This window comes from Xiphias gladius, chromosome 22 (assembly GCF_016859285.1).
Source record: "Xiphias gladius isolate SHS-SW01 ecotype Sanya breed wild chromosome 22, ASM1685928v1, whole genome shotgun sequence".
NCBI lineage: Eukaryota > Metazoa > Chordata > Actinopteri > Istiophoriformes > Xiphiidae > Xiphias > Xiphias gladius.
Window position 1 is genome coordinate 22569779 of NC_053421.1, and position 22790 is coordinate 22592568.

The window sequence follows — 22790 nt, forward strand, 5'->3', positions numbered from 1 at the left end:
ACACATGTTGATTGTTAATTTTACAGTATGGAAATAGTTGGATATTTGATAAATGACTTCTACAAGGATTATCAATAAACTACCAAAGTGTCAAAGACTAAGCTGCCAATCAACACACCTTCATGCACAAATATATAATCACAAATACAAAATGCACACTGTCCAGACATTATTAGAGAGGCTCCAGACTTCAAGCGGTACACACGTCAATCTAATTGCAGCAATCTAATTTGCCACTCTGGGAGATCGTAGCGTGTCAGTGCAGCAGCCCTGTCTGATATGACAGCCTCTCAGATGAGATTACACACCGCACACAGTGTTATTGAACCCCTCGCCTCGTCCATCTCCCAAAAGCCTCTCTCTTGCATTGATCAACAGACATGCCAGCACAGTGGGAGAGGGGGGGATCGTGCATTTGATGCTCTGTCAGCCCACAAAACCTGATTGGAGATGACAGCTAAAGCTAGAGGCCCTGATTAGGCAGTTGATAAAGGCACTCAGCTGCCGTGCCACAGCAACAGTTCAACGAGTCATAAGGTCATCTAAGTTAAATCCAGAAAGCAAACAAAGAGAAAAAAGTTTACAATATCCCCATTAATTAATAAAAGCTTCTTTTGCAGGAAAGGTCAGCAGGATGTAGAATGCGTTAACTTTTCATTCTCAGGTTTTGCATGTAACCTTGAAAGAAATCCACCTTGCAAGCTTAATCTCTGATTTCCTCTGGAGATAAAAGAAGGCCATGCTTCCCATCCTATCCACCAGACTTTATCTCATCTGAATGGAGCTTTCTAGCTCACTAGTTGTGCACTGAAGAATGTTCAGCCCAACCAATTTAGGAGAGCTATAATAACCTGTTGACAAAGCGCACCCGTCAGCTGGAGAAATTAAACCAGCCATTTTAAAAGAGCAGCCGCTCCGCATCATTTGTGCTGCCCTGCAGGCATTTAAAGGTAGAGGAAGAACCTGGAGTTACCGAGGTGTTTGTGCTACGTATGTGTGTGTGTGTGTGTGTGTGTGCGCACATCTACGGTTTATCTTAAAATGTAAGTGCTCTTTCGTACAACTCTACTGGGTTTCTACTGGGCAGCAAAGAAATAATCACAGCTTCTGGCATTTGTCGTCAAGTGAAACTGCAGGATTATTAAAAAAAAGAAGATTTTAATTAAAGAAAAGACATGAACTATTACAAATTTTTAATCAGTCTATATAAAGTCCATTTAGAGACCACTTGTCTGTACATTGAAAGGTACTCCTCTTTGCTCACCTGCAATTTCACACTCAATTACAGCCGGAAACTTTCTAACAATATTTCAAAGAGGAATTTGAATTAGACAACTTGAAAGACTTGTCCACATTACTCAATATCAATTTTCTATTTCACTGCTTCACCCATTCTTCTGTTTATTTCAGTGTCACCCTCTTCCGTTTCCAGGATGCCAGAGGATGTTAGCACCATTCACAACCCCCCCTACAATCTCTGAAGTGTTTGCCAGACTGTCGCGCTCAGTGTTAAAGGTCTTCCAGCCCTCACGGCAGGATACAAAAACAGGGGGAATTTATTTCATGCAATTTTACGAGTTCATTTTGCCACCACCTTCCTCCTTCCTTCCACTCACCACAAGAGTCACCACAGAGAACCTGAGCCCCACCTCGCAGTGATTTACAATGGCTGCATGGCAATGAAACGGGAGAATAGTTTTCTGCAGACACTGATGCGGATGCAGTGCACAGATGCAGAAAAAACAGTGAGGGTGAAAGTGCATGTGCACATGAGCTTGAAAGACACCGTAAGCTGCGGGGGTCAACCTGCACTGCTGTTAAGTCTTTGCTACACTCCCAGAGCCAGTTCAAACGGTTCAAGCTATGATGCTCACTACAGGAACAAAAAGATTTCTGCTCTGTGGGTTGCCAGTGTGTGAAGGAGCGGGACAACAGCAACTCTGAGAGAACACCAGGCAGAGAATACTCTGACATGTAAACACAACTGTCTGTTTTCACGGAACACAAAAGGCAATATCAGAAGAGTTAGCGGTGAATGATGAATGAGCATGGAGACAAAAACTAAGTGTTCCTGGCAGAGAGGGGAATTTAAACTGGGGATTGTCGTTGAGAAGACTGGAAATCTAATGAGTCGCAGTGGACCGTTTCAAAGATGAATAAAAAGATGGGTGGACATCTCACCAATTAGAGGAGGAGTTATTGTGAGACACTTCATCTTGGTGAAATATTAAAAGGGCCAATATGTAGTATTTTAGTTTAAAACATTCAAATATTAACAAAGATTATCAACACAGGCACATGGGGAAGGGGAGGGGAGAGTAGGGACCAAAGAGCGTATTTCCTTGTTTCTTAAGATATGGGTGGACACCCCAACCTTCTGGTCATATACTGCCCCCTATTTGTTCGGAGGAGGGATTTGACAGTTGGCCATTTCTTATACATTGCTCCTTTAAGGAGAGAGAGAGTGGAGGCTGCGATGAGGCAAAGCTAAAAAAAAAAAAAAAAAAAGCAAAACAAAAACTGTATATTAATAGTCCCTAAAACAAGTGAATGAAGCATCTGCTCCCTAATACCACCATGAGCTTAAGAGCTTGGCAGGAAATGCTTGTGATTAAAACTGCCAAACACTGATTACTACACACCAAGCGGCATGTCTCAAATTGCAGAGACGTCATCGTCAAGAGTGACTCCGGCTCTACGTCACAGCAGACTGATCAGTGATCGCAGATTACATAAACGCAGAGTTAAAGGGTACTAACAGTAACAAATGCTAAGAATGAACAAAAGAGGGGCTTGGAGCCTCATCTGGATGCAGCAAATGTGACCCTTGCCTTGTATCCATCGGCCTGCGATTGAATCATTACAGTAGAATAGAGTACAATCCCTTATAATCCTCCTGCTTCGTCATACATTTTGCAACCAGTTTTTCATCATCTTGGCTATAATCCCCGCACAGAGGCTTGATGATGTGTTCATGCCCGCTGAGGGAGACTTGTTCTAATCCGAGAAGGGAAGAGCATAAATTTGGTGGTGATGATAACAAAAAAAGGGTTGCACTTAGATGTCCTGTCCTCCTGTGTTCTGCTGTAAAACGACTTTCTTCACCAGCTGATGATATTTTGGAATGGATGAAGAAGCAAATCATCAATACCTCAAATACACAAAACTTTTTCTACATCAAGAGACATGATCAGCAAGGAAAAGCCGCACAGCAGATCCCCCATACAATGAAACATCATGAGTCGGTTGAGGTCATGAACTCTGCTACCTTAACTTGTTATCTAAACCGTGTCTTTCTCTAAGCCTTTTATTTCTCACGGCTGCAGTAGCGATTTACCTTTATGAAACCCCCCCATGATCTCAAAAGAGCAATGTTTCATAACAGTGTCAGTAACTCAGGCTGCTAGCCCTGAGCCCAGTTCAGGTGTGCTGTGGTCTTCAGGCTGTTGTCGTTGCTTCAGTGCCAACACATGCTGTACAGCCAGGACCAGCATTACAGGCAGCCAGAATGTATTATCAGAGGCTCGCTATCAAGTTCCTCGCATGCACCCAGAGTTAGGGTGAAATATTTCCTCCAATTGTTCTTCTATGAAGTTTTACTGACTTCACTGAGTGAACTTAACCAATTTCTCCTGACTAAAAGTTCTTGAGAGCACAGGTACAGCACTCTCTGCTAAAAGTGTTCTCCACTGGGCATGAATTTTTGAGTCTGACTGAGAATAACAATACTGGTAATTTGAGTGGTGAAGTAACTGTGTGCGGGTGGGCTCTAACAGTAGTTCATAATATAACTTCAAATTATATGGCCACACAGGCCCCCAGCTGTGGGTTGCGTCATTGAAACCCACGGCATAGCAACTTAACGTTTTTTCTGTGTCTTGACTAAAATCATGGAGTTGGTACTTTGCCAAGGAAGAAAACTAATGCTAGGCCCCCTCCTTTCTATAATACTTAATGAACATTGAGTGTTGCAGCAACTGCTGATGACTCAGTCCTTGTGGAAATAACATGAACATAAAGAAACGTCTTGTGGGAACCAGCACTAACATTAGCAAGCTAGACAGATGTGGGTGGAATAACAACATTGGTAATGGGGTCTTCTCAAATGTTGAATGGGACAGGCAGCTTAAATAGCTAATGGTGGGTAACTAACATCGTGTGGACTTGTTAACAGAGAATTTTGTATTAGTTTACTTTGTATACTACACAGTATGTTCTCCAGTCAGTAGCATACGTTGGTCAGACGTGTTTTAATCACAAAATATTTGCTGATGTTTATGTAAAAAAAATACATATATCTATATATTGTTATAAGGTCTTTATTATTCTTAAGTATATCTAGTATTGGTCAAGCTGTACTATGTGTATACTCATATGTCTTAATGACACCACAATATGTTTAAATCATCTCCCATCCCCCATTGCAGCCCTATATTTCTAGGATGATAAAAATGTTTTATGCCCAACAATTATGATGATATGTGACATGTCCAGCCAGCTGTTTCAGTTTGTGGCCCTATTGGCTCCAGAACAAATGGGCGTCATTAAATGGAGGGTTGGGATGTGCTCTCCAGATGGGGGAGGGACCAGATACTGATTTGTCACCTGGCGCTGGTCGCTATGGAGACAGATGAATTCTACCGCAACATGATGGAGCCCATGGGATATAGAAATGGATGGGGTAGAAACAGAGAGTGGGTGTATGGTGACAACTCTTCACTCTGCGTGTGACTCTAATGTGACAGGGGATGATAGGCACCATTTGCATAGCCCTTCGTTTAACCCTAATGATAAGGGAGGTTGCCACTCCCACCCCCCCTATTCTCTCTAATCTTCACAGTGCTCCCTTCAAGACAAGGCACAAGGCCTGCTGGGAGGTAATAGAGAGGGAGGGAAAAATCTCTCTGCTGTGCCTAATACAAGGACGGAGAAGAGAGCAAGCAGTTGTTAGTTGAAGTGTTTGCCAGCTGAATGTTTTTAATAAAAATGTTCCTTAGATAACAAAAAGAGGAAGGGTTTGAAAATGAAAGAGGTGCTCAAGGTGCTTTGTCACTGCTTTTTTTTGCTGTGCAAGATTATAATAATAATGACGACAGTGAAAACTGGTGAAAATCCCTCACCACTTTGAGATGCTCCAAGTACCCTGTGGACCCGCAATTATTCTATAAAAAATTTATTTCGCCTTTCAATTGCACCTCCAGCCAGAGATGACTTAATAATAAATAGCCAGGTCTTCATCATTTGGGCCATTGATCCAAGCTAAATCAAGTTTTCAAATCCCCCCCTCCTCCCCTCCTCCTCCTCCCCCTCTGTTCGCCATCATATAAGAGCACCTGTCAGCACGTTACATCATTTGAAGAGCCCTTGGGATTTTCTAATAAATGCTACTGGTTTTCAGTGGTCCCTGTGTATGTCATGAGAGAAAAGGTGTGGGGTTCAGCCTCTACTCTTAGATGTGGCTCATTTTGCATTCCAGGACAACTCACAGCAAAAACCGGTGACCGTATGCTCTTTACTTGCACCACTTGGCATGATGAGGGAAAGGGAGAAAAAATAGACCAAAATGGGGGGGATGGAAAAAAAAAAAAAAAAAGAAAGATAAATGATCATAGAATAAAGGCAGAAAAACTAGAAACCAATTTTTTCCATGTGTACAGAGGTTTTTACTCTTTCATTTTTGTTGTACAAGGGCAGAGAGCTGGATAGCAATTGTGGATAGCAGCATGTGGCCAATCCCCTAAGCAGCCATAGGACATCTATTGTTGATAAAAAAAAATCCCTGGAGTGAGTGAGGAAAGGGCAGCGGTGACACCGAATGTAATGTTCTCTTTTTTTTTTTTCCAGCACAATCACAATCCTTGTCCCCAGCATCTGTTAGACTATGGTTTTGGCTTAATGTGACATGTGCACTAGTTAGTGACCCACATACTGTATGACTGCACAAGAGTAATGACGTTCACAGAGGGATGAACATCTCTTTAAACCTCCATTTAGGCTATTGGCTCTTGGTTGGCTTCTCACTTTGGAGCAACTCGAGAAAGTGATATAGCACACGAGAGCTCTAACAAGAATTTAGGGATATTAGTTAGTTGTGTCTAAAGAAGGAAGAAATGCCTAATCATCGACTACGAGAGATTAGCACAGGAGGCCAATTAACCTCCCTCCCACATTTCCTTTGTAGCCCAAATGGAACAGAAAATACATCTAAGGTTTAAATGACTCGAGATCGGTTGACAGAGTTGACTTGAGGGACCCATTCTCTAGCTTTTTCCCAGACTGGTAACAAAGGGAAAAGAAGAGTAACACATCCTGGAGAGTGTCCAAGATCCATAGACCCTCCTCCTTCTCAGTAGAGTACTCCTGAAACGTCTTTCTTTTCAGATCAGAGAAAACAGCCTCGCTTATAGGTCTCTGATAATAGAAGATTAATAATGTAAACAATCTGTCCAGCCTGATTTACTTCCAGTTACACAGTGGTGAATGCTAATATTTACTTAACAAAAAACCCACAAAAATGGAAACACAAAAACAAAAACGTAAAGCTAGGTAATCATTTATATTAAAAGCAAGATAACTACTAGCAAGACATTATCTCACTAGTGTAAAAATGAATCAGAACCAAAAGATCAAAACATCCAAAAAAAAAGTGGATTTTGCTGGGCTTTGAGTTGTGGTTGTAAGATCAGGATCAGCATCTTTTGTTGGCAAATCAATAATGTGTGGTACTTTTATGTGCCATATATTACCTCTTCAGGATAATGCCCTGTTTGTTTTTAATATCATTCAGATGCAAGGCTGAGGGCTTCATTCATTCTTACTCTTAGATAAGCTGGAAAATACAGAACCATCCCTACTGATACTCTTAGTTAATGCTCTCCGCCATAGAAGTAGGTCACGGGAGCTCTGGGAGCCAAACACTGAAAATAATTCACGGCACTGAGGGCTCTGGTTTGCAAGTCTTACACAGTTAACAAGTGTCCCATAAAGACTGTGCATCACTTTCCCACACTCTTTTAGTTAAGTATTTTCCAATAGCCGGAAGTCTTGAAAATCTCGTAATATCATCACCTCTTCCTTTGCTCCAAGATACCCGAGTTTTTCCTCCAAAGAGTGCCTTTCCTTACCCTGTTACACCTCCCTGCCCATTATCTGTCTCCAAGTGATCTGATCCATGATGGCAAACGCCTTGCTGACAGAAAACTTTTCAGTAGAGGCCCAAAAAGGAGAAAAGAAGAGAAGAGGAATTAAACGAAGCAGGGAGATGGCAGGCTGAAAGAAAAACAAAAAGAGTAAGGAAAAGAAGAGACAGCACTGCTATCAAGCTAGTTATTAGTACAGTAAGTGCTGTTGTTATGTAAGAAGTGAAGCGACTCCACTAGTCAAACTGAACCATTATCCTCCATATTTATACTCATCTTCTTCCTAACACCGCAGCTTTCATTCTTAAAGTGGCTATTAGTGCTTTACAGTTAATGTTTAACTATCCAGCCTGTAAATTTACTGTTTTGGGTGACTCTCATTGCTATCGCAGCAATACCTTGGCCCAAAGGAAAAAGTTCTGAAAACCCCCTGTACACTACTTGCGCAGCACCAAACAGCAGGTAAGCACAGTGGAGCATTTAGCATCTGATGAGCCAGATATTTCCCTCCGGAGTTAATAGAGACCAAAAACAGAGGTAAAAGAGAATGAATATTGGACTTGCCTTCACGAGGAGACCATTAACAGAGCTCCAATTGAAAGATAATGTTGCTCTGTAACTGCTGGATGTGTCAATAAGGAACTGTTTGCTAACTACTTTGCCATATTAACTCAAAAGGTGATGATATGTCAGTGTTGTTATCACGACTTGTTTCCTCTGCCCCCAAGTGTTTCAGGTTTAAGGAACGTTATTTAAAACCTTACACTTAATGGATATTGGCACTGAAATCTAAAGTTGCACTGTGACCCCTGAACTTGCAACAAAAGCACTGCAGTTTTAATATCGGTAAACACCTCCGGGTTAGAGATTTATTATTGCTGCTAGTCAAAAGTAGTACACAAGACATCCTGCATGATCATCCAATTGACCTTCTCCAGTGATATAGGTCAGTGGCGGTGAAAACGGCTGATAATATCAGCACCAAATATTGAAGCTAATCCTTAAAGTTATTTACACATGTAAATTTAAAAAATATAAACACTGAATTATGCAAAGAAAAAAATCCATCTGGTTCACAGTTGATTTCACCTCTGAGCTTAAAAATGAATATATTGATGAAACGTATTAATGGAAAAGAAAACTCTGCATGAACCCAGCAAGTTTACAAATTCACCATTACAGCAGCATCCTGTAAACAGCGTAAACCACACATATTTTTGTATATTCTTCTAAAGAAAGATTAACTTCTCCAACACAGAGGTCAACATGCCATTAATGAATAAAACTGAGCTTCGATAAGCCCTACAGTTTTACTCCCCAAAATAACAGCATCCAACTGCTTTCACATTGTGCGGTCCTTATACTCAGGTGCTGAGAATACATAGTACGTTGTGGGTAGTGACAGCTGTTCGTCTGTGACACCGAGTTCATGTATTTCCATAATACTTTTATAAATACCAATGAGGAGTCTAAAAGTGGAGACGAAGCACATGGTACTAATGTTTTCATCAGTCGCAGTAAACTACAACCTGACCTTAATCTCATCACCTTGCTCTCCTTTATTTCATAATGCTCCAGGGGATTTGATATTTGACATGAACTCATCTAATGAAATCAAAGGCAAACAGAAAGCATGGTAAAGCTACCAGAAAAATGCTTTTGTCACAGATGACTGACATCTGACTTTGACGCAACCCAATAATTTACCTGTGAAATATTGTCAAGGTTCACTCTAACAATATCTTAACCGAAATTTTAAAAATATGCTAATATAATGCTTACTAATCCAAAAATGTTTTTTTTCTTGAAGAAAAAAAGAACATGAACGCCCATATTTTAACTTTTTCATGAATTGCTCTCACCGTAAGAACTCCTACACTATCTTACAAGGAGGCAGAATTTCTTAAAGTACTGTAAATAGCCCAGATTTCACTTTCTACTTGCCCTAAGCAAAAGAAACTTTTAATAAGCTCTGAAGACATACTGTATTTTAAATGACAAAAGGAAAATGTGAGAAGAAGTGTATCAGAACCAACTATAGTTAAGAGGAAAGAGTAAAGAGAGAGCTGCTTTCAGCCTTGAGGCTCATGACAAAGGAAAGAGGAGAGGGATTACAGTAAAAATAGAAAGGAATGGGGGGTTGAGAGAAAGACTCAAAGGAAGATTATAGTAAGGGGGAAGTGTGCCAGAGAAGCTGTGTGAGGAGGAAAACGACTTTCTGTGGTTTGGGTTGTGGTTCTTTGATTGTAGTGCAGCAGGGATGTTCTGGTGACTCTCCCCATATTGACAAGCTTCAGACGACAACTTTAACTGTAGATCCAATCTTGCCACATCTCTGTTTACTCTGGGGATTAAATTAAAGAACACAGCATCCAATTTCATACCTGGCTTCCCGTAGCACTCTTCACAATGTGACATTTACTCGCTAGCATGATGCCGTCTCTCTCTTCCTCTCCCTGACTCCCCCTCTCTCACTACTTTTAGATAATACACTGTGTGGCAAACAAGAATGACTGAGAGCAGGAAAATTATGCCTCGTTTTTACAGAATGGAAATTTTCTTATGGGATTAACCACATTGAACTCAAGGACGATATTCCCCTTCCCACAAACTTGGAGACTGAACCATTTTTCTGCCGTGCTGCCAGAGACATATAGCATATTCTGTTCCAGCTTTTATAGTCTGCATATCGGTTAGATCTGCATTAAAGTACACTGCTTAGTGGACAAATGCACCGCACAAATAAAGACGGCAATTAGCTGCCAGAAGTTGAGCACTGCACTATCCATTATGAGAAACCTTTGGCCCCGACAGCAGAATGATTTGAAAAGTGTGGCCTCAATGTGAGATATCTGCTGTGGAAAAAATGATGCTTTCTATAACAAATTGATTCATAACACACATGCATGCACACAGAAAATAGCTATGCTGCAGAAACTCACTCAGAGGCCAAGCAGCATCCAGAAGCAACCAAATCAACCACTTTTTCCGGGATATTGCGCTGGAGAGCTTTGGCGCACCACCAAGCAACATTTTTAATTTTTACACTGGTTGAAATAATTTCCTCTAATGCGAAAGATTTGCTTGCGCTGCTGAACCTGATGAGAATTATGGCACCACTTTGCATCGTACTGCACATTTTAGCTGCTTTCCCCCAATTTTTTTGACCCATTGTCTGCGGGGTCTGTCACATAACACCCACCATTATCTATTTATCATAGATAAATCCAGCCTTAACACAGCTTTGTGCTGGATCAGTAAGTACTATACTGTGATTGTTTGCTAATATGCTAGCCAGACAATTGGATGAGCTGATATCAAGGCTCATTGCGGGGGTGTACTTTCTGCCCCCCCGGCAGAAAGAGAATTAAGCTTAATGCAGCTTTAACACAAACAAATCACTACAACCGACTCCATCACCATCTCTATCATCCCTTTAGTTTTAATATTGACAACAGTAAAGTCCTTTGGCTTCCAGTGTCCTTGGCTGTCATTCACTCCTAACGATGCCTTACAACAGAAATGGTGTATGTAGAATGCCTTGATAACTCATCTTGAGACATTAACTTAGGTAAAAGTAACGAATGTCTATTACTTACGGCCGATCAAGAAAGTACGCTTTCTGCAGCAAAATATCAACCCAATTAAACCGAGAAAGTCGATTCAATCAACTGAACTTATTACATTAAATAACAGTGAGTGGGAAAATCAAATTGGCTTTATTGTATTTTGAGCTTCTGTTACTTCATTTGTTCTCAGTTGTTTTTTTCTGCTTTTTGGTGACTGATGTCAGCTTTCGAAAATTAAATGTCATTAAAAACGTACCAACAGAAAAATGAAGTTGTTGATTCTTGCTAAGTGAATCTGACAACAGATGAAGTAAAATGTGAGATAAATATATAGATACTGTTTTTGCACTCTCATTATTAACAACAAGACACTGAGGTCTATTTTATGTGCACACACAATACCATCTCATGTGTGTGTTTGATTTATATCACACCGCTGCTCCTCTTATTCCTTTAACTCAAACTCATCAACAGCTTAGTTCAAAAGTGCACGTACTTTAACTCGCATGGGTACAAAATTACCGGACAATTAGATATGGTAGAACAAATGGATTCACTTATGAGTCATTTTATAAGGCTATAATCACAAAAAAAAAAAAAAAAGAAGAAAACAAAAAAGCTTACTTGATGAGTGGAACGGTATCTTAACAAGATGCTCCGACTTTCAAAAAGTTGCTCCACACTTCAGACAAAATCAGGGTTTGTATGATTTTTTTTTTTTGGTAGTTTCATCAGAAAACAATTCTAACTTGTTTGCTTTGAAATATAACACCTATCACATGATTTAAAGACGGTGCTTCAAAAGGACTCCTCTTAACTGCGAAGTCGGCAACCTCGGGGGAATGACAGCAGCAAAGAGAACACCAACTATTTCAAGAGAGCTTGCATTATCACCTTAATAATCCCGAATCCCTACAGATGTGAAGGATGTAGACCTCAGGTATGGAAGACAGTACCAAGTCAGACAGTACTGTCCAAGTCTTATTAAGAGCTGATCCGCCTTTTATTAAGGGCTTTATCGTGGGATTTCCCTCTGGCTCAGCAGTGTGAAGTGACTGATATGCTCCACTGCAGAGGCCCTGAGGACCCCTCTGGATCTGGCTCCAATTAGAGGCCGCAGGAAGCTGCGGCCCCCCCTGGCAGGGGTAACAAAAGCTCACTGAGGTGCAAACAGGTGCTACTTCTTACCTTTCATCTGACAGCTCACAACAGGTTTTGGTTTTTTTTTTTGGTTTTTTGTCTGAGCCATAGTCCAAAAAAATAAAAAAGTATGCAGTTTAGCCAAAAAAAAAAAGCTTACATTTGACAAGCTAAATAAATAAACATTTAAATAGAAATTTGGAGAAAAATCTATAAAAATTTAGAGAAAATATAAATTAAACTGGCTGCAAGTAGGACGCAACATGCTTTTTGTTTTCCTCACTTGGCTAGATTAATTTCCTTGTGATATATAGAATATAATTTTGTGCTTTATATACCCTGCAATATCTTTTTCTAAAGTAACAAGGAAACCAACATCCTTCCATTCACCTTGAGGGAAGAAGCTTCTTTAACGAGAGTTTGATCCTCAGCCTCACTTCAGACTTTGTGTCTGAAATATTCACAAGCTGTAACTCAACTAAACTTGCTCTGGGCTTCTTTGTTGTTGTTAGTGAAGGTCTTGCAAATGTTTGTGGGCCTTTCAGTTGAGAAAGGCAGTCGTAGTCCATTCCTGTTAGACTAAGAAACTGTTGAGGTGTCTACTGAGGTGTCTACTTATAATAAAGGAATGAAATTGTTCAATACAAAACTCTCTGTTAAATCCGTAGTTTTGAGGCTGGTTGTGTAGTGTATAGTAGAGAGAAGTCATTCCCCTAAAATTGTATGAAATCAGTAGGTCGTTCTTCCATTTCACACCATAAAAAAATCTCACTGCAATCTCCCTGTTTAGTTTTAGTCCGTACAAGTGCAGTTTTTTTGCATGAAACCGTCCATAAAAAAGGTGACCTGGTCTTACAAAAAATACTGGATGAACTTCCTGGCCTTGTGAGCCTTAAGCAAAATGCCGACACTCACCAAACATGTTGCCAATATGCCCGTTTCTCGTCAAAGGCCGCAGTTCATTCTTGCCCCAGGCGTAGCGCTTGTAGTTGTCCCAGGCAAACTTCATCATCTGCAACATAAACAGAGGGCAGACATACTGGTCACTGGACTGATAAGAAGGCAACACATCTCCAAACCCAGACGCAATTAAATTGGTATAGCTCAAGGCAAAGGTGGTGATAGCTTATTGATCAGGACAGGATTAAGGACAATTATCACACATAAACAACAAGATTGACATTTCCCCTGCAGCTACTCCTCCTCCTAATTTAAAAACTGAATGTTGTCAGTAGATGAAGAGCAAGTTTAATAGATAAGAACACATCTCAGAGAGGAAAGTGTTGTTGAAATTGATGCTCTGCACTCCTCCCCAACTGCTACTGAGGAAAATTGGTCTGGAAGCAATTTGCAAAGTGGAAGGAAACTATTTTTGAAACAGTAAAAAAAAAAAAAAAAAAAAATATATATATATATATATATATATACACACACACACACACACACACACACACACACACACACACACACACACACACACACACACACACACACACACACACACACACACACACACACACACACACACACACACACACACACAAGAACCAGACAGGCAAGTGAGGGATGAATAAAAGCTTAAAAAATCCCAAAGTTGAGTGATGTATCTCTGCCTGCGGCAACACAGTTACGGTTAACTTGGCAGCATGTAAGGAGAAGTTGATTTATATCAATAAAACAAATTCATGAATATCCAAACAGAAAAAGTGGTTTCAGTCAGTGCTGTAGTTCATTTTCGCGTTCTGTTGGTTGTAAACATCATCTAGTGAATAGTTTTCCTGCAGCACTGTAGCCTTCAAGAGCTGACTCTAGGTCACTCATAAAAGCGGCGCCATCAACTATAATTCTATCAACTACAATTATCCTATACTGTTTCCCCACCTCGCACTCTCAGAGGAGGGAGGAGCTATGCTGTTTATTGGGAATTACAATCATTATCATATCTCTGTTGAGCAAACGTACAACAGCTTTACAGATTTTTCAGTGACATTTGATTAAATGTTTTATGATCATTCCCAATAGTTTGAACAAGTCATGAATGTGTTTTTCTTTGGCCTGTTTGTACATGTACTCTACATGAAGTATAATTAACTAATTTTGGCAAAACTGAGAAACGTCTTTCCTCTTTGAAACCTGTACCAGCAATAAAATAAGACTACAAGTCTACAGCCATGTTTGCAGTGAAGCTATACTTAGACTCAGGTAATGTTCAAACAGAACTAGTTTGTCCGACTTCATCGAAAATCAAAAAAGTTCATAGTTGTTCTGAAAAGCCACAGTTCTAGGATGAGTGAAAAGCCGGCGAGAGGAGACGTCATATATTAAAATATGGGGACAACGGGGCACATTTTCAGACAATCTCCCCAGGAAGACATTCATAGTGTTGCACTTGGTTTGCAACATTAAAAGTGACCGAAATAGTTATGCAATGAATGGAAAAAAAGAAAAAATCTAGAGAGAAAAGCTCAAACTGTGATTCCTTTTTCGCCTCAGCACAGCTGGCCAATCATAGCCTGAAATGGATGTTAATGTCAGATTCTTGCTTTCGGAGAGTTACAGAAAAGATTGGACACAGCAAGCCCAATCCAGTGTCGGAAAGGAGTAGGAGGAGGGGGTTTCTGAAGCTACTGAATCACCTGGCATGCACTTCTGAAGAAGAATACTGGCGGTTTTTGGCACAGCTGTAAGCTAAATGCCAATGTCACCATGGTAACGTGCTTCGTGTTTTGCAGGTGTAATGTTTAACATGATCACCACTTCACTTTGGTGCGTTAGAATGCTGAAATTTTTCTAATTAACCTTTATACACCAAAAGGGATCACCAAAGTGATTGCAGTTCATCCTTAGAGAAACCTGAATATCCGTACCAAATTCCATGTTAATCTGTCAAATAACTGTTGAGGCATTTCACTAAAGACCAAAAATGTTAACATCATGGCGCTAAAGGAGAAGTCTGGGAAACACCAATTTCAGTAGGTGACTCTCTGATGACCATGAATGTCTGTGCAAAATTTCTTGGCAATGCAACCAGTAGCCGTTGAGATATTTCAGTCCTGACCAAAGTGGTCGACAAACTGTAACTCTCATCATCCCTTGCTGTGCAAATGAACCCTTACATACAGCGCACTTCTTGGTTCTTTACCTTTTCATGCGCACTGGCATTTGTCATGTATGACAACAGAGCACATACAGTAGTCATATTAGCCGTGTTTCCTTATGATCCAGCTGCTTTCAATACTATGGCAGCCAAGTAGTAGTAGATTTCGTTTGGAAGAAATGAGAAACTTCATATCAGCAAAGAGATGCCATGATGCATGCACATTTGAACAATGCATTGAAACAAACTAAAAAAAAAAAAAACTAATCCAGCTGCAACAATACATGTATACCTGAATGAAGTACTCTCAACAATGGCAAGATCATTAAATTGAATTGTCTTCAGCAAAATAAAACAAACACGAGGAAAGTTGGTACTGTCCAAGCAATCTGTCTTAAGATGGACAGAGACCAGGATTTTATTTTTCCCCTCTCTGGTTTTCACAGTAACACAATGTCATCTGTATTATCAATACTACAGGAGACCCCCTTGCTCTCCAGAAGTGGGCTCACATAAGCCGAGGAGAAACAGACAACATGAATCCGATTACCTCTGACAAGGCCTCCAGCTGAAAATCCTCTGACCCTAAAAAGCTCATTACAGACACCTCAAAGGATACACAGTTCCAGCCCTTTCTCACACTAAAACAACCCCAGTTTCCATTAAAGACACTGTTCAAAAAAATGTTTGATGTACTTTCAAGTTCACTAAAACAGCAACTGTGGGTAAGCGAATAGGCATTTGTGCCACACCACACATTAGAGCATATCTTTGTTGTTTTCTTTTGTTTTATCTAGAATATGACATTAAATCTGACACTTCAAGCAGTCGTGGACATATGTTCACAAAGAAAATTATTTTATTCAGGCAGTGTTGAAAGAACAAAAATAGTCAATGCCAGTCTGACCACGTCTGGACAGATTATTCTGCCTCGCAGAATGAAGACCAGCAAATGTCTCAAGTTTTATTTGAAACTTACTCTGTCTTTTAAATTGCGAGCCTGTCTTGCTGCTCTGGTGACTTTAAAAGCAAAAGAACAGAAGTAATAGTCAAAAGTGTTTGCACAAAAAAATTGGGATTTGGTAAATGTTAGAACTCCCTCTTTTCTTTTGAAGGATGCTACGGACTTAATGTCATACCATCTCTGCGAAAAATGATCAAATGGCATGATGAACCTGCGAGGGAGGCAGGACTTTACGACCATCATCAAATAAATGTTCAGGAAAATAGGAAACAGGCAGATGGTATGCTCAGACTGTATGACTGCAGGCACAGAAAATGGCAGCATTAATCAGCTGTGACCTGATGCTAAAAGATGCTAAGAGACTTATTTATTGCAGGTGACACTGAAGCTAATTATTACTTTCACTAGAAATGTATCCATCGTTTTTTTCAGATTGTTTAATCTAAAAAAACTTCACAAAAAAAGGAAAAAATGCTATCTTCCAGAGGCCAAGTTGGCGTCTTCAAATTTGCTTGTCTTCTAAAACCCAAAAGTATTCAGTTTATAAGGAATTAACACAGCAAATCATGACATTTGAAAGGCTGAAACCAGTGAATTTTTCACTTTTGGCTCAATGAATAATCAATCCAAATTAGTTAACTTAATTCTTCTTTTATTCAACAAATTTTGAGTATTGATTTCTGACTGCACTATATAAAATTTAGAAGTATTTAACCATACAGGTTACAACAATACAATTAGCCAATTAATAAATTAGTCAATCTTAAAGACAAAATATTAACTGACAAAAAAATTGCTAATCAATTAATAATTCATGGCCTTAATCACAGGAAGAAAATCCAGTTTCTTGAATGTGACGATTTGCTGATTTTACGTTAAATTGAAAATCTTCAGGTTTTGTTATGTTGATCAGACAAAACCAGCATTTTGAAGACTTCACCTTGGGCATTTCTTTCTATTTTGTGACATTTTATGAGCAAATAATTGGCATGATTACTTCTATTTCATAACAAGTTGTCAAGCAGAATATCATGACAAATAGATTTTCATGGTCAACAAGTAAGCCTACTACAAGTAAAAGCTTTGTTTTCATGCCAAAATGTAGACACGATCAAACTCACACTCCGCAAAAACACTTGGCTCATCTGCCTTCTATGACACGCTGAAGATGTCTCATTCCACTGGAGGGAAACAGATATCTGGCATTGTGTTTTCACCTCCCTGCTGCTGTGTGCTGCAGAGGGTAAACGTGTGGGAGGACCTGGGTCATACAGCTGTAGAACTGTTGGTGTAACAACCCACCGCCACAACACACACAGCACTAATCAATAGTTTCAGCCATAGCCAAGCATGCCACCCCCTAAGCTGATTCTCCAAGACAGCAAACGGATGAATGATTTGTTTCCTGGGGCACAAAAAGCAGACACATACATGATCTAACAGGACACTGACCGTTGTTTGATTAAACTAATTGGCTGGTTGTTGGGCAGAGGAGATCAATAACCGACCACAGAGCCAGTCATTAAAATGAATCAGGGATTGACCAGAGATACAGTGTGCCAATACCAAGACCGTAGGTCAGAAGTCTTGCACTCTTGGCCACACAACATCAACCAGATCATAGAAGTGACACAAGCTGTTGCATAAAATCCCAGAAGAAGAGATGTAACATCACCACTTTCATCATAACCAACATTAATACAGGAAGAGCCTAGAAAATCCTGAAACCCACACAATATTCATATTCCTTTTTTCTCTTAAATGAAAAAAATATGTTGCATGAATTTTTGCAAAAATGATTTCAAGAGTTAAAGTTTTGAAATGTCACATCAGCTCTGTAAGTCCCCCAGAACTATAAATGAAAGCTATCCATGTCTACTCTCAAAAAGGATTAAAAAAAAAAAAAACAAAAACAAAAAAACCTATACTTTGCTATAATTTGGCCATTTATCATGTTTCCTGTGTAGGTCGGAAGACTCCCAGAAGAAATAAGAAATAATCACAGATTGACTGGGAGGGGCCTGATATGTAGACCTGTGAGTTATGTGTGAAAAGTCATGACAGAATGAGTGGAAAAAAGGGATTTCAAAGGAACTGTTGTCGGCAAAAGGTTGAGGATCCACAGGTGGAAGCCAGCTGGTCACTTTTTGTGTGATATCAAATCACTTTTGGAAATTTGGATACACGGTAACAGGCAGCACAGCCACTAGAGGGTCTTTTAAAGCTCATTTTATCCATCACTGCAAAGATGAGAGTTATCCAGCAAGGTCCATGTTTAACAATTTCAAAGGATGACGCAGAGGCAAAGAACCATCTGGCACACAGCAGAGACAATCTGAACTAAGGTTTCTCTGAGGCAACAATGTAAAAAAAAAAAAAAAAAAAAAGATAACAAGCAACTAAACCAAAAGCACTTTTAGAGAGGAAGAGACAGTATAATGAGATGTTGCTGCAGGGAAAAGGTCTGAATCTGGAGTTTAGATGAAGTGATAAGTCTTCTGAATGGTGGAGCTGTACTAATGTTTTAATAATCTGACCAACGGCGATCCACAGTAACTGCAAACAAAATGAAATTACTGCCATAACCATAAGCACGGGGGATTTTCCCATAGAGAAAAAATGACGTCCAGCCCAGGCCGGAGGGGAAACCAATTCATCGCTCGCCAGTGAATTTGCATTGCGTAAAGCTGACATCTGAGCTGAATGGTTTATGGTGGTACACAACTTGCACCCATCCACTAACAGAACAGTTGTGGGCATCCAAAGAACAATAATTTTTCACTGTTGTATCAGTGCAGAATCCAAACAAAAGGTAAGATAGAAAACAAGCAATCAGCTTTCACTGGATACTCTTCGCAAGCCAAGCTTTTATTAGCTGTTTTATACTATAACCTTGGGGATATCATTTTCATAAAGCTGAGGCTATATGCCTTGATTATTATTAAATACGTTAGAGGCTGAACCAAGCTATCCAAGGCCTGGTTTTATTCTTTGTTTTGTTAAATGATGAATATACCTTTTACACAAAAAAGCAGAAAATAACTGAATTTAATGAAGTTCAGATTTGTGTTGCTGTGTCAGACTTCCATTAGAATTCATATTCACTGCGGCTATTGCTTATTAGCAGTGTGGGGCTGAAGTGAGAGCACCATCACTAGACTGCCTCACTTTAAACATGGTACTGACAGCTGGGATTGGACTAAGTGCCCCCCATGTGGGCCAGGAGAGATAGATACACAGCGATTAACTGGCGAGCTGTACAATTTGTAGCTTATTTTGGACAACTAATTAGAGCTGATCTTCTGCTTAAGGCACAGCAACAGTCCTCATCCCCCCTGATATCACCACAATCTGTAGCTGTGTGGGTTTCTTCAAAGAACCCCGCTGTTGGAACAGACAGCCCAATACATTTCTCATATAATGATAGAAAACGCTTTACACAAAGATACGTATCAGATGTGTGTATTGTGAATATCATGTATGTTTTTACACGTAACGCAAAATTATAAAACACACGAAAAGCCTCCTAATTATGCTGAAAAGTAAAGTGGAAATTGTGGAGGTCATGAAGTTGGCAGGGTTGGACCATCTCTTTGCGCTAACAGCAAAAGAAGACAAAAATCATTAAGATCACACATTCTCAACATTATGTAACCTTACACCTGCTGTCAAAGATAAGAAATGTACCGCAGCTGGCTAATTAAGCTGTATCCAAACCAAGCAAAATGGGAATCCACATAAGGTACACTCAAAGTCTCACTTCCAAATAGCTTAAGACATGGCTTGTTATTCAACAATAAAACGGGAGATATTGTGGCAGAAAAAGAAAAGAAGCTGAAAGAGATATGAAATTAAAACTGAAATTAAATGAAATTATGAAATTAAAGCCTTTCGAAATATTCCAGACTTTTTGGTTTCTGGTGCGTTACAGCCTTAAAAAAAGGGGCCGAGTACAGCTCAGTGTCCATACAGCATGGCCATATACTTCCACGCTCAGGAGTGTGACTCCCACCGGGTCCATCCATGTTGAAAATGTACACACTTGTGGTACCGTCTGGCACTTTGGATAACAGCATTCATCAAACAGCACCTGGTAGGAGACCGGAGGCATCCCCCTCCTCCATACACTAAGTTTCCACGTTTCCATCCCCATGACCAAAAAAAAAAATCATTCTGACTTCACCAAAGTCCATGGAGAGAATGGAAATGCAGCTCCTGCATGTCAACATGCTGCGTCTTATTAGTGAAGATAAGATAAAACTAGAGACCATCTTGTGATGTGATCACACCAGCCGCCATGTCCGTCCGCATGTTGATGTTCAGACCCATGAGTACTCAGTAGACATTACTACATTATTACAAGACGACTCAGTAGTACTGAGTACTCATGGGTAACTTGAGATCAAAATGAACTTGGCCTTCATTTTGATTTCAACTGCACACTTATGAAGTTCTGTAACTGAATCTGGCATGACTGAGACACTATCACGGTGACGGACACAGACATATAAACACCTACCAAAGTACTCAAAACAGCCTCTGTGGTATTCCCTGCTTCAGTAGGAGTCTCCAGGACCACATTTTGACATGACACACACACACAAGCCGACACAAGACACATAGACTCACAAGGTGAAAACAAGACCAGCCATGCTGTCGCGGCTGGTAATAAAAACTCATCAATCAGTCTGAGCTTTGACAGTTTAAAATTTATTGCACACGTTTGCAGAAACCAAAGAAATGAGAGGTTTACAATATGAGATTTGTTTGTTGATGTCTGGACAAACTGAACTACAACACAGCAAGGCAAGGATCTGCCATGTATCACTGAGCTTTATGAGTATTTTATCATGCTTTCAGGCGGTCAGTTTGGTCCGCAGTTGCTCTCAAATTCAGACTTTTTTTTTTTAAAATCAACAGGGCCAATGCTCAGGCCAACTAAAAGTAGAATAAAATACAATATCTTAGCAAATTAATAAAAAATAAAAAAAATGTTCACAAGATAGACATCCACCAATAAACCATGCCACGGTATAACACATGGAAGTTAGCTACGATCCATTAGAACAAATGGAGGAGAAAAAAAATGCAGGGAAGGAAGAGCAGCGGACTGATCGAGACAGACGAGATGGCAGGGCAGACAACTTGCATGGTAATGTTAAAATGTCTGATTGTTAATGAGCCACAAGAATGATTATGGGAATCCATTCTTCATTTTTTTTTTTTTTTTTTTTGCAAAAGCTAATTGTATGTTTCTACATTTCATTTTATGAAATCCCAAACTCTCTGTAGAATACCGTCTCCCTTCTCAAAAACTCCCTGGACACCATGCTGACCACAGCACTTCTTTCTCAGCTAGAGCAACATGAATCATTTCATACCACATGAACAAGGATCTTCTAAGTGTACATAAAGCACACCTCAAGGCACTCGACACTTTCCCACCTAGCATGTTTTGTAACGCAGTTGTTATATTTGGTTCCAAGAGCGAGGCATCCCTTTAATCTGAGGAGGCTTTGGGTGGATCATGGATAATAAATCACCCCAGCAACCTGGCATGGCAGTCCCAAGACACTGTTGCATTAACAAGGTGCTTTGTCATCCCCTGAAACCGAGGGGACCTTTGGCAGAGAAAACACAGAATCAGCTTTCCCCCACTTCCCCCCCCCCCTGAACTTCCCACCTTAACTCCCAACCCCGACTCACCTCGCACACACACTTCCTCCTTCTTCCAGTATTAGACCCGTTCTGGAGCACAGCCGTTTCTTGTATATTAAAACCACATTTATGGTGAGCGGTGACAGAGCCTTGTATGTCTCGGAAGGCCAGTGAGGTCTCATCCTGAGTCAGCACAACACTGTTGTCAATTACAAGCATGTCCCAAAACAAGAGCCAAAGTTGGACAGTCAGGCAGCACTGAGCCGCAGATCATTCATGCATGGAATTAATGAATGTCAGGGATCAACATCAGTGGATCATATCTTTTAATTAGTGAATTATACTGAAAGCAGAGCAGAAAATGTGTTGCAAAAACTGCTAGTTAATGTCTTGAATAAAGGCTCTTTGTTCCCAAAAATCACTGTTCAGTCATTTGAAAGACTATTCACAAAAGCTGCAAAATATGCAAACCAAGCTTACGCCAGAATCACAACAGATTTCTGATTAGAATATGTCCTTATAGTCCTTGTAATTAAGAATAATTGAGTCAGCAAGCCTTGGTATATCCACCTGCAAGACACATAATTTGAGCTAATCACTTTTACAACTGATGTAGACACTTGGGTCTGAGCTGTAAGCTTCCCATCTTCCGTTTTCGCGGATAATACCCAGAGAATTAGCTTCCATAGTGTTTATCCCATTCTGATGTATTATTTTCAAGCCAACAATTGGTACAGATTTTATAAAATTAAATAATTTTGTCCAAATACATATGTAACTTTTAGTCTAATCAATTCCAAATCAATGCTAGTCTTCACATTGCAAATTCACCCTGTTGTTTGTACAAAATGTGCACATATGTATTTGCCTGTATCCCTCTGTCTCTGGCAGGTGTTTTCATGGCTGTCTCCCGAACCGATCATTAGCGGAGATATGTGGCCTGTGCCAAGTCGTCTCCTGAGTGTCTCCCACTGCTGGGGTGCAAGTTCCAAAGCACCATGAAAGATTCATGCCAAGAGAGAGAAAATCGCCACAAGGAGCCAATTAAAATGTCTGGACTCGGGTCTTGAATTGTTGGGGAGGTAAGACCTGGAGTATTAACGTGCCTAAATAGCCCCAGTGGAGCCTGCTGATGATGAGCAATGAGGTGAAAAAAGAAGTGACAGTAAATCTGTGAATAGACCTAACTGTGGCTTTGAAACTACCCTCCAGGAAGTTAAAAT

At 40.1% G+C, this 22790-nt stretch overlaps 1 protein-coding gene across 2 annotated transcripts in view; it reads right to left on the minus strand.

Moving 5' to 3' along the window:
* Window positions 1-22790, minus strand: part of LOC120784214 (mannosyl-oligosaccharide 1,2-alpha-mannosidase IA) — a 184612-nt gene that overhangs the window by 89950 nt on the left and 71872 nt on the right. For both annotated transcript variants that reach the window (XM_040117807.1, XM_040117805.1), the window contains exon 2: window positions 12764-12860. In XM_040117807.1, the coding sequence (XP_039973741.1) occupies window positions 12764-12860 (97 nt within the window). The remainder of the gene's footprint in view (window positions 1-12763; window positions 12861-22790) is intronic.